We start from the raw sequence: 22,470 nt of genomic DNA, 5'->3' as shown, positions 1-22,470 counted from the left end.
GCAATAGTCTCGCATCACAGCATGTCAGAAAAGAGGCAGCCCAGTATTTGTAACCAGTGCATCACTTCAGAAAAAAGAATCTCCACTTGATCTGTGTAAAGATGGTTATTTATTTATTTTTTTAAAAGTAAGTCTATTTCTAGTTACAAAGGGCTTCACTCTCCCACTTCAGAGCACCTTTTTTCTTTAGTTCCTCAAATAAAGAAACCATTTTGCTCACCATTGAATCCAGCAGCCCATAAACCTGCAGCAGAAATTAACAGAAAATAGTTGCAGTGAAAACACATGAAGAAATCCTGATGACAAGATAGACAGACAGAGAGATGGTTTCTCATGCACATTAATGTACGGGCACGCACACAACCACATAAAAGTGGCTGCCTGCTAACAGTGCTTAGCTCTAGTAATAACTTTTCTGGCTATGAAGTGTGTTTAACATTATCCGAGATACAATTAATTCTGCTGATCCCTCAAGAGTCTGCAAGCATGCTAAAGACATCCCAGATAGAAATCCTGCATGTGGCTATGTGATGGCTGGATGTCTGTTAACAGATTCCAGGCTGGGATAAAGGACATCTTATTTTGTATTTCACACTTACCTTGCTACAGAATTACAGATATATATTTGTCAGTTTTCTGAGTTTAACAAAATGCTTACCTCTCCACCTCAGCTTCAATGTATGCTTATAAGCAAAGAATAAAACTAAGAAACAAAGATATAAGCTCAGGTCAGACTCACTTCAATATAAAGTTTTTCTTGATATGTCCCAAACAAAACAGGGTCCACTTGCTCCTGAGGAGGTCCTACTCTATCTGTAGTTACAGCTTCCATGGGCTGTGCTCCCCCTTTCACCTCCTGCAATGAAGTGGAAGATTTCAGCTTTTTCTCATCTTTTAATTTTAACTTCCTGCTGCTTGGCCATTCCTATTCAGGGACAGACAAAAAAAAAAAAAAAAAAAGAGTGACATAGGTCTGAACACCTTTCAGCCTGTTGCAAGATGCACCTCCCAGAAGCAGCACCTCTTTGACTGGATTGGAAATCAGCTCAGGCTCAGAATACACAGCTCAGAATGGATCACACTGTCCCCAGCACTTAGGTTTCAACAGGCATCCCAACACATACCTCTTTCTCTTTCCCTGCTGTCTTTGTTGTTCTTTTTTTGCCTTCTTTATCCTTACCAAATGACCTTCTCTCTTCTTTCCTAATGGTTATTCTGTCTTCCTTTCCTCCTTTTATAGTTTGCTTTACTTCCACTACAAAAGAAATAATTTCAGTTACCCAAAACAACATTTTCACATCCAGAAAGACAAGCCCACTGCACTCACACATTGGAAGTATACTACTTTTGCAATGTATTTTCCTCTTATTAATCTGAGCTGTACTGCACTGAAAAACAACACCTTGAAGAGTACTTTGTTTAAATAAGGAATGAACAGGTCTCAGACGTGTATCAGAACAAGCCTGTAAAACAGCTAATAGTGAGATAGGGGTTAGTCTGTGTGAAAACCATGGCTACATCTAGCTAAATTAAAAGGCTTATTTGCGTGGTGGCTTTTTAATGACCCCAAACCACAGATCACAATTAGTATCACACAATCTGCCATTTCTTCTGACACATTTTGTTATAAAAGTTTTGAGGGGAAACTGCTGAAGTTGCCATTTCAGGTGAAATTCAGCACATTTTCTGGATTTCCAACAGTCCACAGAAACCGGTTGCTGTACTAAAACTACCATTTACCTGTTTCCTCTGGAACAACATCTACATAGGTGTCCTTCTCAGGCAAGCCAAGCAGGGATCTCAGCTTCAGAGAGTGACTCACCAGACCATCAATTGTTTCACGCCACAGCTGGAGACTGAGAAAAGCATCAGAATCAGAAGGCAGGCAGTACAGCAGTTGCCATCTTGTTTCACCCTGTGCCCAGGAGTGAAGTGCCTCAGCCTACAGCCGAGAGCTGTTCTGTCCAACTAAACCAATAAAATAGCACCCACCATCTCAAAATCTGTGCAGAGGGATGCTAAATTACTTTCCTCATGTTTGAGCCCTCTGAGGTCTCAATTGTTTGCAAACCAATGGGCTCATATGGACCCTGGTCTCCTGTGAAACCTGTGAAACTAGGTCTCCTGCTCTTCAACATGACACATGTTGGTAAATCAGCATTGACCTGCTCTCTGTGTTTACCAAGAGGAACCTGCACCCTTCTAATTTAGAAGCGACTAGAAGCTGTTGATATGTTTACAGTCTGAAAGCCTGAGCAAAGAACAGAGAGACTGTATGAGGGAGGATACAGTTATCTGAGTAAAAGTGTACAGAAAATTACCCAAAGGTTTCATAAATATAGACTAGAATAATTTTGCCAGAAATAATCTTGTATACTCCCCAAAAGTACACTAATTTAATATTCTAAACTTATCTCAAAAAAAAAAAGTGGCATTTGGGTCCTAGACAGCTGCTACAATTAATCTATAAAAAACAGTGTAAAGACAACTTCTAGACCTCATATAATTATCTGCACTCTGAATCACAATGCTTGCAACAGAGCTTGCTAAGGCTGTTGATCACACGACACATTTACAAGCTTTATCTTGCAAAGGTAACGCACCAGGTTTGATACAAAAGGTCTGACTGAGTTGGCCTCTGTTCAACACACAGCTCCAGTGCTGCCTTATTGAGCTGGATCAGTGCTTCTTCTCGCTGCTCCTCCTTGGGGATTGACCTTATAGCCTGATGTGAGAGAAAACACAGCGCCCATGGAGCGCTTCTTCTCAGTCTTCATTCCCAGTCTGTGGACCCTGAGCTCAACGGAGCACACCACAGCTCTCTTCCTGTACACCAGTCTGAAACCCGGTTGCACTGGGCACTTACGCACCCAGGTGTGGCCTCCTATACGGCTGGGATTTGGCCAAGGTGCACACACAACCCAAGACCTGGGGAGCAATCCCAGACCCCCCAGTTAGACTGACAGTAAGCCCCTTTGCAATTTCACAGGTGTGCTGGAGAACAGGGATTCTAGCGAGCTAGAAGGCCCTGAAGTAAAGATTAATTATAAAAGCAGCAGAGAGATTTCCAAGAGAGCACTGCAGAAAAACTGTGCTGACAGAATCTAAACCACTCTTGCTTTAATCTAGGGAGGTCTGTACTTTATCCACAGCCTGTCATGAGTGCCCCCTTAGCGTTCTGATGAATAGGAAGGACTCTCCAAGGAGAGGAGCCCTTGGGGAAACCACAGGAGGCTGTAGGATTAGCCTGCCCCCCGCCTTCAGTCCTGGGATGACAGAAAGCTAACGGAGGAAGAGCTTAAAATATCTATTACATTGCGTGGTTCTCTTTTCTTCTTCACACAATAGCCCTCAAAGTCTCTCTTGGGAATCTCTTTACAAGAGCACTGAGGGTGTGGTCAGCAAGCTGAAGTGCTGTTCTGCAACACACATAAATCATCTCTAACTCCCAGCACATTGGAAGCAGACCTCTGGGTGGGCTCACACTGGGGTAGGCCAGGCTATTTGTAGGGAAATGAAAACACCACCAGCTTGTCATAGCACTAGAGGGAACAGGGGTGACCACCTGCTTAAAGTCTTCAAAGGAGAGGTTCCATCCTGAGGGGCCTGGTTCTTTCTCCTCCACGTTCGTCATTTGACTCAGAGCCTCCTCGAGTGTGGTCTTCCAACCTGGGACCTCTGTGGTGCTGCTCTGAGATGGGAGAGCCTCCGAGGTACTCTCCTGGTACTGCATGACCTCCACAGTTCTCTTCTGGCCCGCGGGCGCTTTCTCGTCAATGGCTGAAGGAACAGTCACGTGCTGTCTCCAGAGTTCATGCAGCTGCTTCACCACTCGATGCTGATAATGCAACTGTGATAACGGGAAAAGGTAAATAGTGAAATGAGCTATGCCTTTCCTCTACAAACCTAATTGTTAAAGCCACCATGGCAGACTGTGCCAGCCTCCAGAAACCCAGGGATACACCAGCCCCACGGGTCTTCCCTCCCTGCTATTTCAGTTGTGTAGCCCATCAAATTGCAAACGTCACCTCGGGATTCTTCCGGTGGAATAACTCTTCCTCTGTGACATAGGCATCCACAGGAGATGGGGTGCGCTCTGGGGTCCGAATTCGGACAAGAAGTTCCTGCAGACTCTCTTCTACTATAGTAGCACCTTCTCGAGCAGTCAGGTCAGTCTGATGCACCACAACAAGCGCAACATATGTGAGTTCCCGTTCCACATACAGACACACAAACAAATTCGCACCCACGCTAGTAACCACATGTATACATTATACAGGGTTACAAGGACAAGAATAACTGCAAACCCTGCTAAGCAGAGCAATACTTACAACAGCTTTTCAAATAAACCCCACAAATCCTCCCCCAAACTATACTTTTCAAAGCATAGTGTAATTTTCAATTTATCCCTTAACTGATATTATACCATATGACACATAACCCCATCTCCAGTAAGTAACTACTGAAATTCATTACCAACAGAAAATTCATTCTTTAAAGGACTAATGTGAACAGTTTAGGAGACACAATCATGTCTTTATTAACAACATTACAATAGACTGCAGAGTTCTTCCATTTTATTTAGCAAACCTGCTCAAGTATGTACAGATGTTCTGCAAATAAATAATCATCTTACTCTCAGCCCTAATTGCATAGCAATAAAAATACCGTGTCATCCACTCCCACCCTTATCCTCTATTTGCATATTAAGTTCAAAGCTCACAGTTACCCAGTTACATGCTTGGTTACCTCCAGTTTCTCTCGGAGGTCAGCCAATTTATCCTCATACACAGCGATTCCCCAAAGGGTCACCTGCAGCAGAGCTCCTCCTAATAACAGAGGATGTGTCCTAAATTCCCAGGACTCACTGAAAATGCCTGCTCTCTCTGACTTGAAAAGGAAGAAAAACTTCTTAGTTTCTCCAGGCAAAATTACACCTGAAATAAAAGAGAAAATGCATCAGTCTGCAAGAAACCACCTGGTTAACTTTACCCTTTTCCAACCCCACCCCGAGTGTCCTTATCTCTGTGTGAGACTCTTTCCCCATAGCTTAGCTGGTTATCACACTTCATCCAGCTATTTTTCTCCTTCCAGATTTACTCCCAGTCACCATGTTGCTGAACTGGTGTTATTTCCACTGTACGCTCCTTTTACAGCAAGCTCAGTACTCTCTCTGGCAGATTATGGCCAGTTTGCCATCAGAAAATGATTCACTTCTCACTATTCCACCCATTTACATTCAGATTAGGAGCTACCTCCTTTCTTTTAAGTCCCATGAAAGGGATCTGCCTTGCACACCTCTTTTGTTGTGAGTCAGCTCTGATGCCCAGGGTGGCTTCCTAAGGAGAATCACCCAACAGGCTTGCTCTGCCATTAGTCAGATTCAGCATCTCAGATAACTCCTGAATACGTGCTCTCTGGTCTATGCACAAAGATCTCAGAGATCAGCAGCTCTCATACCTGGTCTGATATCAAAGTAAAAACACTGCATCCTCTTCCCCTTGGTTTCTCTGGAAGGAATCTGCTGGGGAAGCCTCATCCAGTTATAGAAGATGGCAGCTGTGCCATCATTGCTCACCGTCAGGAAGCTTTCAGCTTTCTCACTAGCCAAAGTCTCAAAGGTGAGCCGGGCAGCAATGCCAATTTCATCCTACAAGGAAGAGGAAAAATACATAGTTAACTATTTCTACTCTGTCTGGCAGGATTTATCTTGCCTGAAGTCATGCCACAAATAAGGGCATGGTAGGAGAACTTGTAGGGCAGGTTCAGTGAAGCGGCCACTATACAGAGAGAGCCTGGGAATCTGAGCTTCACACCAGAGAGAGAGCAACCCCTTCTGTTTCTAGATCTCTCCAGAGCAAACGTAGGGATACTCTATTATGCTCAGAATAAATCCCCTATTCTCTGGCCTGGGAGTGACACTCATTGTACAGCTGCGACTTGGGAACTCAAGCAGGCTTAGTGTGACTAAACAATAAAAAGCACACAATTACCCTGCGAGAAGCGGTACCGTTGATCCAACGAGCAGGCTGGCCACAGAAATCTAAAGATGGACCTAGTACTGCTTCTGGAACCACATCGGGGTAGTCCCTTAAGGAGTCACTGCTAAAGAAAACAAGAACCAGCGTTTTCATGGAGTAAAATTCACTTTCAGAGGGGGGAGAACCAGGGGTGATTTACAAGACCCTATAAGAAATAATCCCAGCTAATGCTTTTCCACATCATTTCTTTAGGGACAGAGCCCTCCAGACGTGGTAAACTCCAGCTAGTGACTTGTCACCATCGAGGAGGACAGGACAGCCAGAACATTAAAGAATGACACCTGCGTAAGGAAGGCTGAGGGTACGTGACGGAATAAGGAGAAGAGGCCCTTGGGTTGTGCCCATTACAGATGGACAGGACGGGGAAAAAAGGCAAATGATGATGGAAGTTGAAGGCTGGAAAAAGACAACCAGATGGAGGTAATTTAGAGCAGAATCCCCACCCTGCCTAAGGTAAGCTCTGGAGCTACACAGAGGGAAGACTGGAGGAAGGACCTCAATAAAACCTTTTCTCTGATTTTTGCTCCTTAGGCACGAGGCCCCAAGGCACAAGGGAACTGCTTGATTCCTAAATCTGGTGACTTTAATATTAGGAATGTCTTTTATTGTGCCCCAGTGGAGACTTCTCTGAGTTCTGGATAAGGATGGTTAAGGATACCCTTACAGACTGATGGTACATAGCCAAAATTCTTCATTTCTGCCATGAAGTAAAACTTACAGGGTTTCAGACTCTTCAGAAGTGGTGGAATGTGGAGAAGGCTCTGTTGAGACAGACGTGAAAGGCTGCCCTTTACCGATCACCTCCAGTCCATCCAGATCCTGGACATACAGAAAAATGACCAACTCTCAATTTCTCTTTTGAAATAGAAAGGAAGTTAAAATACCAGACAAATGTACCAACTGAGTCAAGTAAAGCAAAGTTGAGATACCTTGCTCCTGTGATGGTTTTTAGAGGTATCCAATGAATGCTTAAGAGACACGGGAAGGAACCACCTCTGGGTCTCCCAAGAATCCCAGGTGACTGCATTCCCCACTACAAATGATGCATGGATGGGAAAAGTCTCCTTCACACACGTTTCTCATCCCCAGAGCCGGGTTTCAGAAGAAAAAGGTGAGGTTTGTTCAGCTTTTAAGAGGAGGGGCTACCTGCCTTCAGGAGATTATTTCAGATGTGTGTCTTCCACATGGGTAAAGGTGTCTTCCATCTTCCCTGAGGCACTAAATCGAAGTCCTACACCAGTATTTGGCAGGGTTTTTTTATTGCCTAGGTCTTGGCAGCTGCATGCTGCTGGTTCGGGGTCCTATTCTGAGGCTCCTAGACCACTCCATGCAACGCTTAGGGAGGCTAGACAACTCTTTCATGGGTGTGGCCCTTTGGCAGTGTGGGAATTTCCAAGATAAGTACTGTAGGGCTAAGTTTTAGATTCCTAATGCTTTTTCAGATCCAGTTCTTGGCAATTTTGTGTTACTCTGCAGCATCTGACAAGAGACGCAAAGAATGTCCTTGCTCCCCTAGTCTTACCGGCTTATAAAAATCTAGCTCCTCTAGGACAGATTTTAGCTCCTGCCGTCGATGTTTCAGGAAAAGACTCTTATCCCAGGTTAGATGGAAAGGGATCCTCTTTGGAGGCTTCAGACCTGTGGAAATACCCATACAAGAGCTCACTGTCTACATACCACATGCCTATTAATATCACTCTCTGCCAAATTTTGGTCTCACGGTGTTTTAAAGAGAAGGTCCAACAGATGACTGGGAAGTAGCTTGTGCTGCAGCTGTCAGAAGGGACAACTATAACGTGAGCCTCCATACTCACAAGAGTCACTATGTCTTTCTGCTGCTCCCTCCACACTTGTACCCCATTTCTGTGGAATCACCTCTCTGCAACATCCCCTTACCCGTTTCCATCCGGACAGTGTGCGGTTTCCCCACATGAGTGACTGGCTCTGGGTAGCCACGTTCTCTCTGAGTCAGTGTCATCGTCAGGCCAGTGAGTTCATCTCCAATACGCTCGGGCTGGCTCCAGAACTCGCTTCCTCTTCGGTAGCCCTAGGGCAGAAAACAAAACTCCCACTGATGCTTTCAGAGGCATACAACTGCCTGCTATTTTCACAGGGACTAGAAGCCTAAAAGAAGAAGGGGTCTAACTCTGCTTATACGAACATTTTAGAAGTCTATAAATTATCACTTTCTGCAGAGCAAGCCAAAATTTCTATCAGGCTGCTGTCAAAAGCAAAAGAACTTTTTTCTATCTAGTGCTACATGAAGGTTGAATGATATTAAAATAATGCCTCACACAAATGCAATTTCTTTGATAGTGCTATAAATGTAAAAAAATAATTTTAACATAGGATACTCGTATAATCCTCCTGACTTACCCATACCCCTTTCTCCACAGCAATCACTAAAATTCAAGCCTGAAGCTATCAGATCTTTCTGTCCCTGGAACAGCAATTGCGGCATGTCCCCATGCCACTTCCCAGTGCATGACAGTCTTTGGCGATAATCAAGAAATGGCACTTGCCCACGTACAGCAGTTCGTTAGTAAGGAGCCAAAGCATACCACCACTTTCCCCTGACTAGTACGGATAGCACAGTTCATTTTTTATTTTTAAAAGTCACTGAAAGCTCTGGTTGCACACTACACTGAAAGACTTAGAGTGGCTTTGATAAATATCTAATGACAGATCTTCAGAGGTGTTACTCACAACACCAGTGTCTTAGCTCTTTCACAAGAACTGAGCAATCAGGAGGCAGAGGAAGTGGGGCTCTCACCTTTCCAGGAAGCAGGGCAGGGAGACTCCGGTCAATAAGGTCACGTTCTTCCTGGATTTGCCTGTAATCCTCCGAGATGCTCATCAGCAATTCATTCTCTGGCCTCTGAAGAATTTCTATAAAGAAGGAACATCAAATCATTGGTACTGCACGTCTGGGCACACCCTTTACCTATTGTTCACGTGTAACCGCCTTACACTGTCCCCCACCAAATCCACCGTCCTTCCCCTAGCCAGACCCACCAGCGCACCTCCCCACAGCATCCACGGCCACTAGCACCAGCAGCGTGGGGAGCTCCGAGAACACGCAACAGCAACAGGATTAACCCCAGTCGGCTATGACCGTTACTGTTCGTTGTGGTGCCATCAAACTCCCCCACCTGCATACAGAATTTCACGGAACGAGGCCTCAGCTTTTCTCACCTCCTAGGTATTTCTCCTGTTTTTTCCTGATTGTCATATTACGGTGCCAGTTCTGGAGAGCTTTGTGCTCTGCTAGTGGGGTCTGATGAACCTTTTTTTTCTTCTCTCCTCCATGTTCCTCTTTTAAAGCTGCTACAGTAACATTTTGATGAGAAACCTCAATAAAATCTGCTATCTGAAGAGAAAGGAAACGTTTAATTAACCTCTCCATGCACACACTGCCACCACAACGAGAATGGGAGAGGGGAGGAGAAAAGAATTCTTCAGACTGACAGTACTTTTACCTGATCACTCTGAGAGGAGCAAAAATAGGGCATTAGGAACACACTCAGAAACAATGGAAGGATTTATCTGAGTAATTAGACTTGAGCAATGGCATTGCTGCAACACCAGCTCTTCCCTTGCAAGCCTGACGCCATCAGCAGAAGCGCATATGGAAGAGGAAGCCTCTGTAATTCATCCCTCCATGACCTCATCCTGCACACAGGACTTCAAAACCTGCTGGTGCAGTTTCTCTGAAGGCAAGCCCTCCCCGCAGAGTATGACGAAGCTGGGAAAACCACACCTCAGGCCTGACGTGTTCCTGATAGGTGCTGAAAAGCACTGAGAGGTACTGTAGGCACCACACTCCACCTCTAGAAAAGCGCCGCACAGCTGCACTTTCGTAACTTTACAAACCAACCTGAGCGTTTCCTCTGGCCAAGGCTTCCATCTTGAACTCCTGGAGACTTCCCAAAATGTGGTGAGGGAGAATCTCTTCACAGCCATCAAACAGTCCTGGTCCTACAACACAAAAAAAAATCCCAAACAATCCTAGAGTCAGGTCAATAAAGCCAGGCTTGACAAAACCTAAAGTCAAAGATGAGAAGTTTAACCCTACCAGAAAAACGCAGTGGTTCCCTGGGTGCCTTTGGGAAAGCACGACATGCTACGAGAAAATGCGCCTTCTTCTTTGTCTCTTTGGGTTGGTACTTTCGAACGAGGTATTTCCTCCTAACTGGAATTCTCCCAGCATCATGGGGAAGGTGTGGAGCGTGGAGCTTCAGAAAATAAACAGTCACAATGCAATTAGGTACATACTGACTCACCTTCATTCCTTCTGAGCCTTCTAGGATACGCAGAGAAGTCATATCCGTACAGGCTGTTCCTCCCCTAAGAGGCATGTTACACGACTGCGGAGATACCAGCTTCGTTACTCGCTTACTCTTCTGGACTCTGCTTCATAACTGGAGCAGCAAGAAGAGTTTAAAATCACTTTCCCAATAGTTTTCTGCTGTGTCACTTGCTGTCAAATGCTGCCACTCACACAGTTTGACCCGAGTTTTAGAAGGAAAGAGGTAATAGTTACTAGAAATTTGGAAATGTAATTTTGAAAGGGCAGACGTCTTATCTGTCCATTTGAAAAGGCTGTGTAAGGATCGATAATCCTTTACTTTTAGCAACTGAGCCTGATAATCCGAGAAGTCATAAAAAGCAGTACAGACAAATCGAATGAGAACTGAACTCCAAGAGTGGGTTTTGGTTTAAGTAAATGGACGGGATCCTCTGTTAAACACACAAAATAAAAGGAGAGTTTCAGGTAAAGTATTTGTTTCTGTCAGTAAAAATACATACTTTCTCCAGGTCCTCCACCTTAATTGCAAGCGCCTGGATGTCATCTCCTTGCAGAACACATGAAATGGGCACAGGCTCTTCTGCAATTGTTGAGGAGGACAGTTCATGTGTCTTTTCCTTCTTGTCTGAAAAATAGATGAATAGACCTCCTCTTCAGTCTCCCAAGGAAACCCCCTATTCCTCTTTCAGCCTGGTTATCCATTTCCAGCTGAACTATGTGTTGGTTTGTTGTTTTGGTTTTGTTTTGTTTTTTTTTTTAAGATTGCACAGAACAATTAAATTCAGCATCTCTTATAATTGGAAAATCAAACTCTGAGAAGCTACAAAGACCAAAGTGGGTCACTAGGACTCAACTGTCTCATGCTTTATTCTAGATAAAAGACAATAGATGAGATAAATACAGCCCGTGCTTCCCGCAGGTAGAAGAACAAACGCCTGGGAAGTTTCCTACTCCAGCTGCAAGCACAAGCACGCAGCTTCCCTGCAGAGCTGCACTAGGCCACCAAGCACAACTCGGATAGCAAGCCGTTGGATTTGCAGAAGCTCCTAAATAGCAAAAAAGCCCTTAAACAGCAAAACCCCTGCCGAGCCGGGTGCAGGGCAGCGCTCCTCGGCACAGGCCGCCACCGGGCAGGGCCACAGCCGAGGCAAGCCCACCGGGGGTGGGATATTTCTTTATCCCCTTATCCTTAACCTGCAAGTCCCTGCAGCTGGGGCTGGCCCCTCGGCACGCGTGCCATTATGCGGCCTTTCCCGGTTTAAAAAAAAAAAAAAAAAAAAAAAAAGAAAAGAAAAGAAAAGGGGGTCACTGCGTGGGGCAGAAACTGTTTATGGTGGCTTCAATGCACCGCTCGGGAGCGGCGGGGACCCGCAGGCCGTGCGAGCAAGGCGCAAGCCGCGCCGAGGGCACAAGCCAGGCCCGGGGCCCGGCCGCCAGCCGCCCCTGCCCCCGGCCGCCCCCCCCCGCCGGGCCGTACCCGGGGGGGTGCCGGGTCGGGGTTCCCGCCGGGCCGGGCCGGGCCGGGCCCCCGGCACCGCCGCCGGATCCCGCCGGCCCGCTCCGCGCCCGGGCGCCATGGCAACGTCGCCCGCACAACCACCGAGAAGCCGCTCCCGGCGCCTAGAGGGCCGCCTCCCGCCGCGACTCGATGGTGCCGCTTCCGGAGGGCGGCGCGGGGCGGCACGGCACGCGGCACGCAGGCGCCAGGCCCGCCTCGCCCCGCGATGGCGGAGTCCTGCGCGTGCGCACTGCGGCGGCGGCCTAGCGCGGCCTAGCGCGGCCTGCAGCGCCGGGCACCGGGGCCGGCAGCGCCCGGGGAGGAGCCGCCCGCCGGCGCCCCGCGGCCGGGTGCCGCTGCCCCCAGCACCCCTCTCAGCCCGCGCGCAGCTCGCGTGTTTTATTCTCCACTGCCGCCGCTTACAACCCCCGCGCGCCCGGTGCGCCCCGCGGGCTCGCCGCCGGCCCTGTCCCCCGTCGGGCTCCTCCTCGGGGCCCCGCTGCCGCAGCCGGGCGCAGCTCCCCGGACGGGGTGCGCCGGGGCGGCCGGCAGGGCCCAGCGGCGGTGCAGCTGGCAGAGCAGGTCGGGCAGCAGGGAGTCCAGCAGGGCCAGGCCCTCCCGCGTGCAGCGCAGGCCGCTGCGGGGGAAGCGGCGGCTGAGCCCCGGCTCGGCGCGGGAGCCCCCGCCGCCACGGCCCCCCCCCCCTCCCCCCGGGGCTCACCCGCCGTCCAGGAGCAGCCAGCCCTGCTGCTGTAGATCCTCCGCCTCCCCCGGCGCCCCGAACACGGCCTCCAGGCTGAGGTGGGGGGAGAAGTGCCCCCAGCGCTGCGTGCCGGGTCGTTACCGGTGGGTCGTTACCGGCGAGTCGTTACCGGCCGGTCGATGCTGGGTTCCGCCCACGCGCGGTTTCTCACCTCGTGCGTGATGCCCTCGTCTGTGCGCAGCCCCAGGGCGAGCACCTCCTCCAGCCTGCGGGCACACGGGGAGCTGCGGGGCAGCACGGCAGGGGAGGGGAGGGGCGGGGGCGGGGGGGGACCCCCGTACTCACTGCTCCAGCGGGCTCAGCACCACCCGCTTCCTGGTGCCGTGCCCCCGGCTCTGCACCTCCCGCATCCAGGCGTCGGGCTCCAGCGTCTGGCTCCAGCGTCTGGACACGGGCCTCCCGGCTGCGGCCGCCCTCGCCCCGCGGCACAAACCGCCCGTGCGCCCCTGCAACGGCGGCGGGGGGACAGCGGAGTTCAGGGGGCACGGGTGGCCATGCACGCCCCCCCGCCGGCCCCCCGTCACCCCGGCTTACCCGGCCCCACGCCGATGTACTGCTCGGCCCGCCAGTACGAGAGGTTGTGAGTGCTGAGAGCGCCCTGGGGAGAGCGTTGCATGGAGTGAGGGGGGGGGCTCAGCTCAGCTGCCGGGGGGTGGTATGGCATGGGGGGGGGGGGGGGGCACAGCATGGGGGGCACCCCACCTTCCTTGCAAAATTGGAGACCTCGTAGTGCCGGAAGCCGGCAGCCACCAGCATGGTGCGGGCGGTCTGGTACATGTCGGCCAGGAGGTCCTGGGGGGGTGCGGGCAGGGCCCCCCCCCAGACCTGTGCTGCCAGCGCCGTGCCCCGCTCCAGCGTCAGCTGGTACAAGGAGACGTGGTCGTCGCAGAGCCCCAGCGCCGCCTCCAGCCCCCGGGCCCAGGCGCCCCGGCTCTGCCCCGGCAGCCCGAAGAGGAGGTCGATGGAGGTTCGGCCGGGAAAGAGCCCACGCGCTGCCTCCACGGCCCCCCGCGCCTCCACCGCCGTGTGCTCCCGGCCCAGCAGCCGCAGCTCAGTGTCGTCCAGCGACTGTGGAGGGAGCGTGGTGGCAGTGGGGGACACGGGGGGGCTGCAGGGGACGGGACAAGGGGGAGCCCCTCTCACCTGGACGCCGATGGAGAGGCGGTTGACACCGGCCGCCCTGAAGCCGGCGAGGCGCGGTGCGCTGGCAGAGCTGGGGTTGGCCTCCAGCGTGACCTCAGCGGCGGCGGGGAGGTGGGCAGCCCCCGCGACGGCCTCCAGCACTGCGGCAATGGTGTGGGGGCTGGCCAGGCTGGGGGTGCCCCCGCCGAAGAAGACGGAGGTGACGCTGTAGGGCGGAGGGTGGGGAGGCTGCGGGTGGGCGCCACAGGGCCCTGCGGCCTGCCCCGAGACCCCCCATGCACCCACCTCCGCACCTGGCTGAGGTGCAGCAGGGTGCGTGCCTCCCGCACCAGACAGGCGCGCACGGCCGCCTCGTCCACCGCCGGCACCACGTACTTGTTGAAGTTGCAGTAGGAGCAGCGCTTGCGGCAGTAGGGCCACTGCGGGCACGGGGTGCTGTGGGGGACGGCCGCACCCCCACCCCCGGGCACCCGCTTTGGGGGAGGAGAGCCCCAGCCCCATGCACGGGCCCCAAAGCTCCCCACCTGCCCCAGGGGCACAAAGCGTGCGCCCCATGGGTGCCACCCTTCGTGTGCACAGCTTGGGGCCCCCCTCAGCACCCCGCACACGTGCATGGCAGGGGAGCCCCACATGTGCCTGTGACATGTGCAAGGCTGGGATGCCCCCCCACGTGTGCAAGCCCCGGAGTCCTGCACGGACCCACACGTGTGCAAGCCCCAAGGTCCCACAGTCGCCCCCCCAACGCCTGCAAGCCCCAGGTCCCACATGCAGCCCCATGTGTGCAAGCCCCGGGCTCCCTCCGCTCATGTGTGCAAGCCCGGAGTCCGCGTGCACCCCCACGTGTGCAAGCCTGGGGTCCCCGTGCACCCCCCCACGTGTGCAAGTCTCTGGTCCCTCCCCCCACGTGTGCAAGCCCGGAGTCCCCGTGCACCCCCACGTGTGCAAGTCCCTGGTCCCTCCCCCCACGTGTGCGAGCCCGGGGTCCCCCTGCACCCCCCCACGTCTGCACGTCCCTGGTCCCTCCCCCCACGTGTGCGAGCCCGGGGTCCCCCTGCACCCCCCACGCCTGCAAGCCCGGGGCCCCCGCTCACGTGTACGTAGAGCGCGGCCGTGGCGGGGGCGGCCGGTTCCGGGACCGTCCCCGGGGCTGGTTCCGAGGCAGGACCCGGTCCCGGACCCCCTCCCGGGCCGCCCCCGCCGGGCCGCGCCGCAGCGATCGCCGCCGCCGCCGGCCGCCAACCCCGCGCCGCCATCGGGCCCGCGGGCTGCGGCTCCGCCCCGAGGCGGGCACCGGGCCTCGCCCGCCGCCCTGCCGGGCCCCGGGTGCGGCGGTGCCGGGGCGGTGGGGAGGGGAGGGGAGGGGACGGGGAGGGAGGGCTGAGCCCCCTGCTTCCGGCGAGGTTGTGCGGGGGATGCCGGCTGGGGATGCCGGGGCCGACGTCCTCCCCCCGGTGCCGTCCCGGGCACACCGTCCCGACGAGGCTCAGGCAGCCCCGGGACCTGCCCCCGCATCCGCTTCCCCCGGCTGCCCTCCGGGGCTGGGGAGGGTTTTGCAATTCAGGGGCTGCTCGGCCTTTCCAAGAAGGCAGCCGTGGCGTCTTTCCGCCCAGGGTTGTGCAAACCCAGTGTTGACGGTCCCGGACATTACTTTTTCTTAATTTGCGCTATTAATAGCCCTGGAGAAGTGAGAAATGCCTACGACAAAGGCCGTGGCCGCAGATTCCCGTTTCCAGGGCAGGAGGGGGTAGGTGGGAGTAGCCCACCCCTGACGCAACCCTCCCTCCCCGGGCAGAGCCCCCGGCAGCCGGGAGTTTCCCAGCTGGCAGCGAGCACCATAAGAGCGGGACCCAGGTACGGGGAAGGGCAGAAGCCCCGGAGCCTGCCTGCAGCCCGAGGCCATGCTGCCAGCCACGAGGGTCCTCCCTTCCCCTCCTGTGAGTAGTGACAGACAGGGCTGCGCCGTCCCGGGGGGCTGGGAGGGCCACGGGCCACCCCAGGCGGTGTCCTGGCCGGGGAGGGCTGGCTGGGCCCCGGGGAAGGGGATGGCGGGGAAAGCTTCCCGGGCACCCAGGCTCTGCTGGGGCTCAGACCCACGGACGGTGCAGCACCGCTCCCGGGACACGAGCAGAGCTGCGGGGAGCAGGGATGGGGCGACGGGGGCCTGCACCCCCGTGTGCTGGCTGTGACCAGTTGCTCACTGTGTTTCTCAGCAGTGTGTCTACCCCCGCAAGCCAGGGCTGACTTCACCTTCAGTTCTTACCAGCAAACCCCCAATGATGGTGAGTACCCGGGGGGCTTCTGGGCAGCACAGGGGCTGTGCAGCGGGTGGAGTTATCATGCAGAAACCAGAGGAGAAGCTCCTCTCAGCTGCAAGCCTGGCCTGCACCTGGGTTAGTGCTGTGAGAAGCAAAGGAAGGTAAAAAGTCCTTCCCTAGACCTCAGACTTAGAGGTCCACTGTGTCCCCAAGGTCACTGGCTGCAGTTGCTGTAATGCAGGTAACAGTTCCTCCTCCGGGAAGGAAGGTTTATAAGGATCCTAAAACCAGGGCAGGGAGGAGACCTGAGTTTTTCTTGCACGCATCCCACATACTCTGGGGTGGGCAGAGGTGAAGCCGGCGAAACAGGCTGACACCAGCCCCAAACAGTGGAGGAACTTGCTGGAGAGACACCGTTGGGAAAGGGTCTGACACAAACCATCCCATGTTTTTTTTTGCTTTCAGAAAGCAGGCACGAACTGTGGGCTTGTTGTCCACTTGGTCTGCTTCCATGGGTAGAGCCCACAGTCCAGCTGGGAGATCCAGGATCGAGACATTGCTGACACTTCAGCTCTCTCCCCATTACACTGTTTCCCCCCACCTGCCGGAGAAAGCCCCAGCGCAGAGGTGGAGGCCCAGCCGCTACCCCTGCTTGGGAAGGAAGCAGGAGGGAGATGGCCAGGAGGTCAGCGAGAGTCAGCAGCAACGTTATCTGTTTCCCAGTTGGGGTGGGACACTTCTGCCAGGAAGGAAGAGGAGCTCTGTTCTTCCACTTCTTGGAGTAGTGTTTCATGGTTGGGAGGTGCCAAATAACTCCCGTAAAATGCTGTCCCAGGTATGCTCTGCTTCACACTGCTGATGGGACAGGAACTTTGGTATTTCTGCAAAATCCTTACTGTCTGTCTTGTCCAAAACAACAAAATAAACAACACAAAGTCTGTCTACCTTGGAGAAGTTTCTTTGGGGGTCAGAAGGCCTAGGGGAGGTGTGAACAGGGCGAGCTTTTCCAGCTAGCTTTAGGGAGCCCCTTCCCATGCAAAGTCTCACTCTCTAAAGCCCCTGTCCCTCATTTCAAGTGGGTCATTTCACTGGGCTGTGTTGTGTGACCCAGGAGTCTCAGCAGCACCCAAGCAGAGAAGGTATTCACCTACCTTGGGAAGCCAGGCCAGGCTGTTACGACTTAAAATATCAGCAAAATATCTACCAGCGTCTGTTCAAGTCCTCTGAAATGGCTGCAGCCAAATTGCTCAGAGAGATGCAAGACTGTAAAACCTTCATAAGGTCTTTCAGTAGCAGTTCTGGAGAGAACTCCAGAAATAAGCATCCCTTCCTCGCACCGCAGTATTTCTGTTGGCAAAGAAACAAACCCAACTGGGAAAAAAAGGCTCTCTGTTTTATTAACTAAAAGTGCCATCACCCTGACGTCGGGGAGGAGGGTCTCTACCGTGTAGCCCAAGGCACAGGTGAAAAGCAGACACAAAGCTGGCTGAAGAGGGGCTGATTTATCCCCTTTTTGGTTCTGCCTTGCCGAGCTCAGAGCTGAAGGTGCTTCTCCATCTGCTCCCTCAACTTGTACTTCTGAATCTGGAATAAAGTGCAGAGAGGAGGAGGAGAAGAGATTCAGACAGGAGACGGGACAGGAGGCCAGGACTCCTGCCCTGCCCCAGCCCCACTCTTACCTTGCCTGAGACAGTGAGCGGGTACTGACCCACAAACACGACGTACCGCGGGATCTTGAAATGGGAGATCTGGGAAGAGAAAACCAACCGCTACGCAACCTGCTGGGAACGGTGTACCCTGCCCAGCTGGTACTACCCAAGCCAGGGCTGGATCCCCAGTTGCTCCACACCCCTGCACTTTCATCTGCAAACCCCCAGCAGCTACTGGGTGTCCTGGTCTGGCAGGGAACTGAATTACTGGGCTCAGAGGAGTGGGAGACCCACCTTCCCTTTGCAGAAAGCTTTAATCTCTTCCTCGGTGCAGTCCTGCTCAGCCCTCACTCGGATGCAGGCGCAGATCTCTTCTCCCATCCGTGAATCCTTCACACCAACCACCTGGTTGGGACAGAAGGACGGTGTGACCCCTGGGGACATCCCTCTCCTCCTGCAGGGTATGTGTGCTGGAAAAGTGGTGTGAGCCCTGACCCACATCACGGGATGCTGGAGTCGTGGCATGGGGCTGTGTAAAGGCAGCTTGAGCTGCCTGACCACCCCACCGGTGCTTTCTACATGACATTGAGCCCTCCTGGAAGGACTTCCCAACCATTTGCCAGAGGAAAGGTGGCAGAGCAGGCTGGGCACCCAGATGCCAGCACCTTCCTTTGGTTTTGCAAAGTCACCAGAGCGAGGGCTGAGTCAGACCAGCCAGGCGGCAGCTCACTGTGGGTGCAACATGGACTTGTCATCCCTCTGCGTGCCTCTGCTTCCCCCAAAAATGGGGCAACAGGTTTCACGACCAACAGTGAGACTTGGGAGGCTGCTTCAAGTGCTTTGGGATCTCCAGATGAAACAACAGGAGGGGGATGAAGTCGAATTAAAGGATTATTTGAAACCCTTATAATGGCAGATCTTAGTAGACCACTGCCTGTGACACCAGGAGATGGGCTTCCCAAGTTTCTCTTCTAAAGTTTGCTCACACTATTTCACAAGAGTCCTACTGTCATTCCCCCGCCTTGAACCGGTATCTCGAAATCCTAGAGACACGTCGATCCTTTTGAGTCCAGAGCAGTGACATAAAGCCCTAGAAACTACATAAACAGGGCTGGTTTGCAACCCATCTGCACTGGGACTGTTCCAAGGAGAGATGCTAGCCTGGCACAGGCACAACACTGACTAAGTGGTTTATTTATGGGGAAACTTGTCTGGCACAAAACCTGGAGAACAATCCCAGCAGATTGGGAGCAGCTGCTCAATGCTGCAAATCATTGCTGTCTTGCAAAGGGGTCAAACTAAGTCTCGCTCCTCATCTCCAGGGACTCCTTGGAGGAGTCTTTTTGGATTTAGTAATTAATTATCAGTAAAAACTGTCCTTCCAGACTGCTTTCCAAGTAAGAATTTCAGAGGGAGCTATGAAAGTGGACAGTTAAAAACCGAAGAAGAATGACAGTCACTACTTTGCAGACGTGAAGCTGGTGCACAAGGGGATTGCCCAAACCAACATGCCCCATGCTAGGAGCCCTGCCTGCCCCTTCCCTGCCATGAGCCTCTCCCTCCCGCTTGCCAAACAGTATTACACAAAAGGAGATGCTGAAAACAGGGGAAGACAACCAGGTCCCAAGCAGCAGTCCCAGCAGCTTTGTGTACAGGTTTCCCACCACAGAAACCATTGCTGCTCACCTACCCTACCTGCTTCCCGCTCACCTGGACCTCCTCAACCTTGGGATGAGTGTGGAGAAACTGCTCAAGTTCTGCTGGGTAGATGTTCTCTCCTCCCCGAATAATCATGTCCTTGCAACGGCCTATAATTTTGCAGTAGCCATGCTCATCCAGGCTCGCAAGGTCCCTGCAATGACACCACACTCCTAGTCCTGTCGCAGCTGGGTGGAAGAACGGCTGATGCTCCCACCCAGCCTGGTCTGGAGGCCAGGTCAGATTATCCAGAGGGTCCACCTGAACACATGGAAGAGATCAAAATGCTCCTGCTACAGCCAGGCATTGCCATCAGCAGCATCCACACAAACATCAGGGCTTGGGGGGAGGCGATTCCTGCCCCTGCGGTGTACCCCAACAGCCCCTCCATCGCACCAGTAGCAAAGTGACTATCCCCATCTCTAGGGGCACTTGGCACCGAGGGCTCTGTGCTAAAAGCAGTTCCGAAGTTTCACGGAGAGATCAGACCAGGAGGAGCAAGGCTGTTTCCAGACTCACCCCGTCTTGTACCACCTCTCAGCAGTGACCACTTCGCTCGTCTTGGCGGGGTCATCCCAGTAGCCCAGCATGACGCAGTAGCCACGGATCTGAAGCTCCCCAGGAGTGTTCAGAGGGACAGACTTCCCTGTTTCTGGATCCTCAATTTTTGCCTGCAATGGAAGAGAAGAAGGGCTTAGTAGGGGATGTCTGAGCCAAACGTGATGGCATGGCCCAACTCCAGCACCAGACAGGGAGGACGGACTGAGGTCTGCTGCAGGCAGAGGACCTGGAGCAGGTGGGGAGGGTCATGGTCACCTCTGTGTGGGGAAAGACGCATCCCACCGTCTCGGTTTTTCTGGTGATGCTGTCATTGGGGAATCCCATGAAGGTGACGGGGCTGTTTTCTGTGGTCCCATAGGCAACCTACAAACACAAGAGGAGAAACATGCCTCAAGGCAAAAGAGGACCACACAGCTCCAGGCAAGGGAAAGATGAAGCTAGTGATGACCACAGGGGAAAGTGGGGTGGAAGGAGGATGTTCTCACAAGTCACTCAGGTCACAGGCAAGCACTGCTCTCCTGGCCCGTGGACGGGCTCTCCAGACACTCCTGCCAGAGAGTCCTGTAGACACAGGAGCTAAAGCAGCCCTGCACCTGCCTGCCACGGCCTTCCTCACCTCCATCGCTGTGTTCCAGCCCCCCACCATGCAGGACACTTTGGGTGTCATGTGCTTTTGACACCCCAACTACTTTTCTTGGAGGACCCCAGGGCTCACCCTCCTCTTTTTTAACCTATGTCTCTCCAAGCCCTGTCCTGTTGACTCCCTACCATCTCTGCCAGACACTGATTTTGCCTTGGTGCCCTTGCAGCCATCTACTCAAGGTGCTGAGTTCACCCTGTATCTTCTACAGCTCAGGGCACATCGCACATCGCTTTGGAAAAACCTTGGAGCCAGCAGCGGGCTGCTGTGGGAGACCACATGTCCTGCAGCACGGCTGCTTGCTCCAGATCCTTTTGTGCAGACATCAGCTCCTGTAACCCTCGTAAAGGCATCACGAGGCTGCACAATGCTCGGCGAGGCTCCACAACGCTCAGCGCAGCTGCACTTACAGACTGAAAGCCTCACAGCAGGACAAAAGCTTCTCGCTGCTAAACCTCCCTCACCGCTAATCCCAATGGCAGGCTCTGAGTCACCTCAGCTGAAGGTCACTTCTCTTTGGAGGAAAATTCCAGCTCCTTATGCCCAACTCAGTGGTCTGCCAAGACAGCAGGAGCTGGGCAGGAGGTGCTCTGGGCAGCTCTGAGCTGCACCGACAGCACCATTGCTGGAATTGCTGCTTCACCTCCAGCTCTTGGGAGCTGCGTTTCAGTGGTGGGACATGCTGGAACACTGCTCTGGTCTCTCTAACCCACTCAGCATGTCGTGTGTCATCAAGCAGGGTTGCTCTCCCACCCATTAATGTCACCGGTGGCTGTTTTGCTGGGAGAGCACAGCTGGGAAAGGGCTGATGCGGGAAGTATTTGCTCCTTTCTCCTCCACATCTTCAGACTGACACGTGAGCAGCTCTGACCCACCAAACTGCAGCGGGGCTCGACCATCTTCCTACAGCCTTGGCACCCAGACCTGGGTCATGTCTTTAGAGCAAATGCCTGGGCTCCATTGCTGGCTGCAAGGGCATGTCTGCACGGTGCTCACTGAACTCCAGGCACTGCGCCCAAAATTAATGAGGGGCTTTGCAAAGTACTATGATGAGGCATCCTGAACAAGCATGTATATATCCCGAACGAGCTATACATAATACTGGTGGGAGCACTTGGCGCTTTCTGCTGCTCGGGGCTGCTGAAGGATCTCATGTTGGGCACGGTCTGTCATAACGGCTGACGCTCTTGTTTGACTACACCAGGGTCAGCGTGAATCCGAGCTGGAGATTTGCAGGAGCCTCCTCTTAGCCAGGAATCTGGAGGAGATCGTCTCCAGGATGCTGCAGGGACCATCTGCTAGGAGCCTGGCAACCCACAGGGAGCGACTGTAAATAGGCTTCTCCTACCAGACGCAATGATAGCTTCCCAGCCGGGGTGGAAACCTACAGCATCTAATGCTCAGACAGGATTTCTCTCCTACCCACTAATACGAGTCCTGTGGCTGGATCAAATGACTGACGAGACACAAATCCAAGATCTTAAACACTTATTAAAAATCCCAGCGCCTTTGTTTTTTTGTTTCACTCTGCTGGATGAATTGCAATGTTGGCCCCAGGATCCCGGCCAAGCCCTGAGTCAACCCTTTCTGCCTCTCTGAGTTGCTCCAGCAGTTTAATTGGACACAGCAGCAGGCAGCTCCTGGCAGGACGATGCTGCGGGTACCGCGGCTCACCAGGCTCCTGTAGATGCCTGGCAGCGTGCCGTGTACCCCAAGCACCGGCTGGCCGTGCCTTGGCCAGTGGCTTGTCCCCATAAACACCCTCACACCCTTGGTAATGGGCTTCCCGACTCAGCCCAAAGAGCAACGTGGGTCTGAACCTCCAGCCTTCAGTCTGCTGCCTGATCGCTGCCTTCCCGTCCCAGCCTGCCTGCACCGGCACCGCTCTCTGCAGCCAGACACCAGGATGTTGC

The 22,470-nt window shown here is 53.3% G+C and overlaps 3 protein-coding genes and 1 long non-coding RNA gene across 4 annotated transcripts in view; 1 reads left to right on the top strand and 3 right to left on the bottom strand.

Moving 5' to 3' along the window:
- Positions 1 to 97: 97 nt before the first annotated feature.
- MYCBPAP (MYCBP associated protein) lies at positions 98 to 12,125 on the bottom strand. Its single transcript, XM_075519121.1, has 20 exons — positions 11,828 to 12,125; positions 11,545 to 11,598; positions 10,851 to 10,975; positions 10,117 to 10,276; positions 9,919 to 10,019; positions 9,237 to 9,411; positions 8,815 to 8,930; positions 7,938 to 8,088; positions 7,564 to 7,679; positions 6,760 to 6,860; positions 5,994 to 6,105; positions 5,461 to 5,650; positions 4,750 to 4,937; positions 4,029 to 4,175; positions 3,566 to 3,850; positions 2,604 to 2,725; positions 1,741 to 1,856; positions 1,125 to 1,255; positions 740 to 856; positions 98 to 244 (listed from the first exon to the last, which is right to left on the bottom strand). The coding sequence occupies exons 1-20, from the start codon at positions 11,925 to 11,927 to the stop codon at positions 140 to 142; spliced, it is 2,712 nt and encodes a 903-aa protein (XP_075375236.1). The 5' UTR covers positions 11,928 to 12,125; the 3' UTR covers positions 98 to 139.
- Positions 12,126 to 12,247: 122 nt separating this feature from the next.
- RSAD1 (radical S-adenosyl methionine domain containing 1) lies at positions 12,248 to 15,155 on the bottom strand. Its single transcript, XM_075519128.1, is given in 10 exon segments — positions 12,248 to 12,485; positions 12,570 to 12,673; positions 12,763 to 12,817; positions 12,897 to 12,997; positions 12,999 to 13,057; positions 13,146 to 13,209; positions 13,314 to 13,679; positions 13,755 to 13,959; positions 14,040 to 14,173; positions 14,846 to 15,155. Coding segments are annotated over 10 exon segments (1,488 nt in total). The 5' UTR covers positions 15,008 to 15,155.
- LOC142417937 (uncharacterized) lies at positions 14,982 to 16,953 on the top strand. Its single transcript, XR_012778155.1, has 3 exons — positions 14,982 to 15,688; positions 15,965 to 16,033; positions 16,475 to 16,953. It is a non-coding gene; the product is annotated as an uncharacterized LOC142417937 (long non-coding RNA).
- A 428-nt stretch (positions 16,954 to 17,381) lies between these two features.
- ACSF2 (acyl-CoA synthetase family member 2) overlaps positions 17,382 to 22,470 on the bottom strand; it is a 41,086-nt gene continuing 35,997 nt past the window's right edge. Inside the window, exons 11-16 of the mRNA XM_075519127.1 lie at positions 20,173 to 20,280; positions 19,876 to 20,027; positions 19,369 to 19,510; positions 17,953 to 18,063; positions 17,689 to 17,757; positions 17,382 to 17,593 (exon numbers count right to left, since the gene is read on the bottom strand). Of these exons, the coding sequence (XP_075375242.1) occupies positions 17,543 to 17,593; positions 17,689 to 17,757; positions 17,953 to 18,063; positions 19,369 to 19,510; positions 19,876 to 20,027; positions 20,173 to 20,280 (633 nt within the window). The 3' untranslated portion in view covers positions 17,382 to 17,542. The remainder of the gene's footprint in view (positions 17,594 to 17,688; positions 17,758 to 17,952; positions 18,064 to 19,368; positions 19,511 to 19,875; positions 20,028 to 20,172; positions 20,281 to 22,470) is intronic.

Source organism: Mycteria americana, chromosome 16 (genome assembly GCF_035582795.1).
Source record: "Mycteria americana isolate JAX WOST 10 ecotype Jacksonville Zoo and Gardens chromosome 16, USCA_MyAme_1.0, whole genome shotgun sequence".
Lineage (NCBI taxonomy): Eukaryota > Metazoa > Chordata > Aves > Ciconiiformes > Ciconiidae > Mycteria > Mycteria americana.
The sequence above is the reverse complement of the archived record's forward strand: the minus strand, read 5'-3'. Positions and strand labels throughout refer to the sequence as shown.

Bases quoted from the DNA above. Each gene is read 5' to 3' on its own strand.
- MYCBPAP (XM_075519121.1), bottom strand. From the start codon at position 11,927: ATGGCGCCCGGGCGCGGAGCGGGCCGGCGGGATCCGGCGGCGGTGCCG. The intron at 10,277-10,850 runs GTATGTATTTTT...TATTTTCTGAAG, and splicing joins AGGTGGAGGACCTGGAGAAA to CTCCACGCTCCACACCTTCC. The intron at 4,938-5,460 runs GTATGAGAGCTG...CTTTTATTTCAG, and splicing joins TTACTTTGATATCAGACCAG to GTGTAATTTTGCCTGGAGAA.